The sequence below is a fragment of the Columba livia genome, unplaced genomic scaffold (genome assembly GCF_036013475.1).
Source record: "Columba livia isolate bColLiv1 breed racing homer unplaced genomic scaffold, bColLiv1.pat.W.v2 Scaffold_140, whole genome shotgun sequence".
Taxonomy (NCBI): Eukaryota; Metazoa; Chordata; class Aves; order Columbiformes; family Columbidae; genus Columba; species Columba livia.
The window spans coordinates 231,530-239,450 of NW_027043036.1; the positions used below are offsets into that span (position 1 = coordinate 231,530).

Below are 7,921 nucleotides of genomic sequence, written 5' to 3' on the forward strand. Positions count from 1 at the left end.
CAAGGGGCAATGGGATCAAGTTGGAACACAAGAGGTTCCACTTAAGTTTGAGAAAAAACTCCTTCTCAGTGAGGGTGACAGAGCACTGAACAGGCTGCCCAGGGAGGTTGTGGAGTCTCCTTCTCTGGAGACATTCAAAACCCGCCTGGACATGTTCCTGTGCGACCTCACCTGGGCGTTCCTCCTCCAGCAGAGGGATCGGACTTGATGATCTTTTGAGGTCGCTTCCAATCCCAAACATACTGTGATACTGTGTGATTTGCTCACAGGCATTTCCAACTCCACAGAAAACCAGAGACTTGCAGTTAAAGCAACAGCACTTGACATAAACACCACCCCCAAAACACAAAACACTCACACTGACCACAGGAAAAGCCTTGAAAAACATTGGAGAAATATCTACCAGGTCCCAGGGCTCAGCCATTCTGGTGATGAACAAGCATCAAGGGCTGACATGGCACCAGAGCCACCTCCACATGGCCCTCACCACTTGGAACCAGTGTCTCCAAGTCTTGCCTTCAGCAGCCTCCAGGGACAGGGACCTGCACTGGTTGTTTCCTTCACAGCTGTGTCAGTGATGGCCCTTCATGGGGTCCCAAACACCCTCAGAAACTTGGTATTGCTTCTGCCTTTCATTTCATTAGAGGTTTGTTCATTCTCTCAGTAGCTGCAGTTCAGGATCACGGCAGCAGAGGGCTCATTAACATCTAAAATGCTCTTACAAGCCAAGGCTCTGTGCATCATTTTCCTAAAGGCTTCAAGTCTCGTGTGGATGATTAGGGGGATTTCAGGAATAACCAAACAGAGAGCATTTCCATAATAAATAGCAATAAAGCCAAATTTCTTCTATTCACTTCCCTGCTCGCCCTTCCCTCCCTTTCCAGAACAGGTGGTATCAGCAGACTACAGTTCATATTGATGTGGAATGTCTCCTAGGAAAGACTGAATATGTCAGAAAAGTACGTAACTAAATCACCATATGAGCAAGGGGAAAGGCCAGGACAGCTCAAGAGGAATCACACTCCTCTGGACCAAGAGGTGGGTGTTCCTGGCAATCTCAGGTGCCACAGCACAGTGATACTTGTGTTCAGGAGCTGGTCAAGTGACCCATCTCCTGTTCTGTAATGGTGTCTGAGTTTGCTCAGGTCACCCCTGACTTGAGCCCCATCCACTGCTGGGTGTTCTCCAGACTCCTGCCTTCAGGAACAAAGTCCCAGGAGACCTTGCTGGTGAAGATGGAGGCAAAGAAGCCATGAAAAACCTCAGTCCCATCTGATTCTACTCTTACGAAGTTCAGCAGCAGGTCTATGTTATCCTGGCCTTTTTCTGTAAGGAAGCTCTGTCAGCTCATCTTGCTGCCCTCAGCCTCCCCTGCAGGTATCAATTCCAGGGTAGCTTTGGCATATTCTCTGCATCCATGGATAAGGTTTCTAAATTCCACCTTTGCAGCTTCCCCTGCTCCCACCTCCTGTGTGCTGCCTTTGTGCCCTGCAGCTCCAACAGTTCAGATCAGCAGCTTCATGAGATAAATTCTCCTTTCCACGGGGACTTGGAGAGATCATTCTTGTGCTTGGAGCAGGCTGTCCTGTAAGGCTGATCCTCAGCTCCTTCACCCTTCACACCTACTTCCATGTCACCACTTTGCCCACCATCCCCCATTATGTCAAAGCCTTCTTCTCTGGAGCCCACCAGCCTGTGCTCTGCTGCTGGCCTTCCTCCCTCCCCTCTGGTGCCTGGGACCCCACTGTGTCCTGGTCACAACAGACAAGGCGGACACTGATGTTCACACCCCTCACCAGCTCTTCCTTGTTTCCCAGTTACAGATTCAGGTGAGCATCACACTGGTTTGCCCACCAGCCAGCCACATTAAGAAATTGTCCCAAGATCTTCTAGAATGTTGGCACCTACAGCTTTGACTGGTCAATGAATGCCAGGGCAATTGCAGTTCCCCATAGGAACCTGCTCATTGACTGCAGGATTCCTCAGGTTGCTGACAGAAGATCTTTTCCATTTGTTCTCCATGATCAGTTATTTTGTAACACCAAACATGTTGTCACCCAGTACTTGGTTTACATGTCAAAGTCTTGGAACTGGGGGTAGGTGTGGCTGTGCTACAGTTGTCACCTCTCTGAGAAGACAACAGGAGTTTGACCAATGTCAGACAGAGCCGATTTCAGCTGCTCCAAGATGGACCCACTCCTTGCCAAATCTGAGCCACTCAGTGATGCTGGCAGCACCTCTGGGATATTGTATTTGAGAAAGGGTAAAAAACGCTGCACAACAGCAGGTGGGAGAGAGGAGGGAGGAGATGGGAGAGAAAAGCACTGCAGACACCAAGGTCATATCCCATAGGACCCAAGTAGGTCTTTCAGCAGGCCAAAGCTTGCTCTCCTGAAATCCTGCTCTTGGCCTTGTTCTCATCTCCCAGGAGCCTCAGCTCCACTTTCCCATCCCTGACTGTTCCATCCTGACCAACTCTTTCTCGTTTGTAAGTGTGAAGTCCCACAGGGCACCTCACCCCACTGACTCCTCAGTCACCCGTGTCAGGAAGATGTTGTCAATGAGCTCCAAACCCTCCTGGATGGCTGGTACCTTGTAGATATTCTGATATCTCAGGTCTGCCACGAGGACACGGCCCTGGAAACATGAGGCTTCTTTCATTTGTCTGAAGGAGGCCTCATCTCATTCCTCTTCCTCATCAGTGAGTGTATAGGTGATGTCCAGTCACCTCAACACTGCCCATGTTGTTCTGCCCTCTCATGCTGACTCCTCACCATTCAGCTGACATTGTCTGTCCCCAGGCAGAGCTCCACGCATTCCTGCTGGTCTCTCATATGAAGGGAAACTTCCCCTCAAAGTCCAGACCTCTGATATTATGAGTATCAGACGCCCAAGGCCCCACAGTTTCTCCAGAAGATGGTATTTGTAGTGCCCTTCAACTCCACATCCTGGTATCTTGGGACAGAAATCCTTATCAGGATAAGCCGTCTGCACACAAACATTATGAGCTGAACAAATGGAGCTTCAGTCAAGGGAGAGTGCAGACCTTGAGAAAATCTGGTGTTCGCCCATCAGAAAGCTCTAAAGATTTAAAAAGGGAAGTGACCAGTTCTGTATCGGGGCAGGAGAACAACCCCATCCATCAGGACAGAGCAGGACCTGACACACCGAGCAGTGACCCTGAGGAGAAGGGCCTGGGCACTACAAGGTCCCCACACCAGCCCGTGGTGCACGCTCACCATGAACAAGGCAGCTGCACACGGGGCTGCATGAGGAGGAGCGTGGGGACCCAGACACCTGCAGTTCTCATCCCATTCGGTTCAGCACTGGTGTGACCCACACACACGCGTGTGTGCCAGTGTGCGGCTTCCCAGTTTGGAGCAGCAGGGAGGAAATGGAGAGTGCAGGGCTGTGCCAAGGCAGGTTCAGCACCTTGTGCACATGGTGTGGGGTGCTGAGGGACCTGGGCTGCTTTGGCCCAGCAGCGCTGGGGAGGCTGCAGCAGTGCAGGAGTAGCCTGAGAGTGCTTGAAGGGCGGTTTCAGAGATGGTGGAGGTTTTCTGCATAGTGGGAAAGAGCTTGAGAAAGAAATAATGGCCCAAAGTGCAGCTGGGGAGGTCCAGGCTGGACATGAGCAGAAAGGAATGTGATGGAAGGGCAGTGCTGTGGGGGAGCAGGTCAGCAGAGGGAGTCTGCATCAGCCCAAGGCTTTGTGCTTCAAGGACCAGCTGGGGAGGATGGAGAGATCTCAGCAAAGGAAGGAAGATGCTCAGACAAGAGCAAGGTGGGGCAGCAGGGGGGATGTCTCCAGCCTGCAGGGACAGAGGTGCAGGGGATGCCACAGCACAGGACAGGCTGTCGTGGAGATGATCACGGGATGGAAAGAGGCTGAAAGCCAGACCAGACATGAGCTCCTTCTCCCCTTGGCTGTGGCTGTTGTCTGCACCTCTGATGCCTGTGAGGAGACACCTTGTCCTTCCAGCACAGGGGCCTCATGGCCTCCTTGTCCCCAGGCAGGAACCTGGGAGGTGTGGGACCATAGTCCTGCCCTTGGCCTTGCACAGCCCCACATCACACTGTCCCAGGAAGGGCCCTGGGCAACGTGGGAGGGACAGGACCTGATTTCTAAAGGGGAGTCAAGGCTTGGCCCTTTGGTTAATGAAACACATCCAAGTTTACTGATCATCAGAGAGACCTTTACTTTGCTTTTCCTTGCCTATCATCACTGCCTCCAGTTTTCTGCTGTCCAGACCCTGAGACAGATTCTCAGTTGTGTCCCTTAGTGGGACCAATTAACATTACAAGAAACTTTGGAGTTTGATTCTGACTTTGACTTCTTGGGAGGTTTCTCCAACTTCCTCCAGGGTCTGAGGTCCATGGACTCAGCACCAAACCCACCGGAGGGATCATTAAAGCACCTTGGGCTGCTCCTGTGCTGCTGAGCTGGGCTGGGCTCCTGGGACACAGGGAGCTCATGGCAGCGGCAGCGCTGCAGAGAGACAGCTCTGCCCAGGAGCAGCTCCTCTGCACACGCAGCAGGGCTGAGGGCTCTGCCTGGGGATCTCAGGAGACGAGCAAGGCAGAGAGAGATTAAAGGTGGTCAGGACTGGGAGGATGACTGAGAGCTCACTGGAGGAGAAACCTTTGCAGCCCTTGCCATGGTAAGTCTCTGGGTGCAGGGCAGTGCAGCTATAGCTCCTGGAGGCATCTCCTGAAACTGGCACAGGCACAGCTTGTGGGGTCTGTAAGGACGGGGCTCTTGTCAGGCCATGTTGAACAGCTGTGAAGCCGGGTGAGCACCCAGGGGTGCCCAGGGCTGTCCTGCAGAGCAGGGTCCCTGCACCCCAGGGCTGTGCCGGGCAGGGACTCTGCCGCCTGCCAGGGTCAGCGCTCAGCCTGCCCGGGAGATCCCATGGCAGCAGCTGTGGGTGGAAGGAGCGACCCCCGGCAGGGCAGGCAGGGAGCTTGTGGGGTTGAAGGGGGCTGTGTGGGTCAGGGCTGCTCAGAGCTCCAGATCCCCCCACAGACATGGCAGAGGGTCCTTCTGAACAACAACATCGAGACAGGAACAGCTGCAAGGGAAGGAGTCTGTGCTTTCAGGTTTCCACTCTTGCTCGTCTGGGTGTGCAGTGGGAGATGGGGATTTATTTCTCTCTTTGGAGCAGACACTGAGACCCCAGTTCTCGTTAGGACGTGTCTGAGCTGCTCCTGAGCCCCTGCACACACAGAGCTGCCCCTGGGCAGTGCCAGGAGGTGTGAGCAGGACAGAGCTGAGCACACAGCGGGTGGAACGGGGTCTGTGACACCGTCAGGGAGCAGACCAGGGACAGAGACACAGATGCAGGCAACAGAGACATGGGCAGGGATAGGGAGCTGCTACCAGGAGTGCTTGAGACAGGATTCAGAACCCTCCCTGCCCTCCTCCACAGTGCAGACACATTTCCAAGTGCAACCCCTGGTCTCCTCTCCTCCCCAGCAGACCCTCTGCCCCAAAGCCATGGGGTCCAGGTCACGAGTCTCCACCTCAGCAGCTGGACCTCCAGGTGAGGGGTTCCTGGAATGTGTTACACAGAAAAGGTGCTAAAAGTACTTGCTCTACAGTGTCTTCATGTCAGTGGTAGTGAGCACCGCCAGGTAAGGAGAAGGTTTCACAGCATGCCCGTCTGCCTTTCTGTCCTTGCTTTATTTCTCTGGAGCACTGCAGTACCCTTCCCTGTTTCTCCACCTGTCCCGGGTGCCCTTGCTCTCTGGGGTTGGGTTGGGTATGATGAACTGTTTTTTCAATTGAAAGAAAGAGAGAATGAGCTGAAACATCCCTCCATCAGGGAGGAGGTTTTCCATGAGAAACAGCATGTTTATCTTTCTCAGAGAAGTCTTCCACAACATGTCACTGTCTTTTCCTCCTATGGCAGGTCCTCATGCCCACAGGCAGCCAATGTCCAACAGCAGCTCCGTCACCCAGTTCCTCCTCCTGGCGTTCACAGACACACGGGAGCTGCAGCTCTTGCACTTCTGGCTCTTCCTGGGCATCTACCTGGCTGCCCTCCTGGGCAACGGCCTCATCATCACCACCATAGCCTGGGACCAGCACCTCCACACCCCCATGTACTTCTTCCTGCTCAACCTCGCCCTCCTCGACCTGGGCTCCATCTCCACCACTGTGCCCAAATCCATGGCCAATTCCTTCTGGGACACCAGGGCCATCTCATACTCAGGATGTGTTGCACAGCTCTTTTCGTTTTCCTTCTTGATAGTAGCAGAGTATTTTCTTCTCACCGTCATGTCGTACGACCGCTACGTTGCCATCTGCAAACCCCTGCACTACGGGACCCTCCTGGGCAGCAGAGCTTGTGTCCACATGGCAGCAGCTGCCTGGGCCACTGGGTTTCTCAATGCTCTGCTGCACACGGCCAATACATTTTCACTGCCCCTGTGCAAGGGCAATGCCCTGGGCCAGTTCTTCTGTGAAATCCCCCAGATCCTCAAGCTCTCCTGCTCACACTCCTACCTCAGGGAACTTGGGCTTATTGTGGTTAGTGCCTGTTTGGTTTTTATGTGCTGCATTTTCATCGTGGTGTCCTATGTGCAGATCTTGAGGGCCGTGCTGAGGATCCCTTCTGAGCAGGGACGGCACAAAGCCTTTTCCACCTGCCTCCCTCACCTGGCTGTCATCTCTCTGTTTGCCAGCACCTCCTTTTTTGCCTACCTGAAGCCCCCCTCCATCTCTTCCCCATCCTTGGACCTGCTGGTGTCTGTTCTATACTCGCTGATACCTCCAACATTGAACCCCCTCATCTACAGCATGAGGAACAGGGAGCTCAAGGATGCCCTGAGGAAACTAATGGAGGGATGCATTTGAAAAATAATAAAGTGTTCATCATCTTCTCTTTAACAAATAACAGTTTTAATGTAACTCATTAGAGGCCCAGACTTGTGTGTGTGTGTGTGTTGGTGGTGTTTATTTTTTAATAAATCATGATATTTTTGTCATCCCCTTTCTAATTCATTGTCAGGTTTTTTTCAAACCCACTGGCTGCATAAATATGGACCCATGCTCTCTGTGTATTTAAACAAAATAAAGGGCTCTGCAGTGATTTTTTTTTTTCACTGATATTCTTCCTGCAAGGCCTGTTTGGAGCTGCAGGGACAGGTCCTGTGTGCATGGGAGGAGGGAAAAGAGTCCAGCGTGGCAGCCCTGCCAGGGAGCAGCAGTGCTTGTTCTTCCAGAGCTGTTCTGGTTCCACTCCCACACTCTCCTTCTCATCCCTGGTGTTGGTGCAAGGTTTGAGTGCTCTGGCAGCTTGGTCACCGTCCTTCTGTGTGGCAGTTCTTCTAGAACACACCCAAGAAAGTGGCCACAGATGCAAACACCAGGGTACAGAAACAAAGAGCGTGTGTGTGCAGGGCTGGCACACATCAATGTCCTCTCACAGCCAGGCTCCTGCCAGAGACCTGCAGGACCAGCAGAGCAGGGCCTGGGCTGTGCCCCTGTGCACGGGACACCCCACAGAAGGAGCCTCAGGTCAATCATCATCAACTGGCCCTTCACAACTACCATTCACAGCACTGGCTTCTCATCCACAGAGGTTGTTCTTCCCTCCATGGATGGACACTCAATGAATAGTTCAGCAGTCCCTTTTTGCTTTGTACAAATGAGATGTGAGCACGCACATCATGTACCTGAGGTGACATGAACGTGAGCGAGCATAAACACCATCAACTATTCCTTGGGGCTCCATGAAGGTCTGTGGCACAGAGAGTGGCTTGAGGTCACATCACATTGGGAAACCACCTGAATGCAGCACTGGGATATGCATCCTTGATCTGAGGTCTCCGTGTCCATTCCTCATGGCGTTGGACATCTCAGATGAGTGCAGAGCAGGTGACACACCACAGGGATGAGGTGTCTCCTGTCTCTTTG

The 7,921-nt window shown here is 52.9% G+C and overlaps 1 protein-coding gene across 1 annotated transcript; it reads left to right on the forward strand.

Moving 5' to 3' along the window:
• Nucleotides 1-5,935: 5,935 nt before the first annotated feature.
• On the forward strand, nt 5,936-6,949 carry LOC135577806 (olfactory receptor 14J1-like). The gene has a single exon (XM_065047927.1). It carries the CDS (start codon nt 5,936-5,938, stop codon nt 6,857-6,859), a length of 924 nt encoding a protein of 307 aa, XP_064903999.1. The 3' UTR covers nt 6,860-6,949.
• Nucleotides 6,950-7,921: the final 972 nt, after the last annotated feature.

Coding starts and splice junctions, on each gene's coding strand:
- LOC135577806 (XM_065047927.1), top strand. CDS start 5,936: ATGTCCAACAGCAGCTCCGTCACCCAGTTCCTCCTCCTGGCGTTCACA.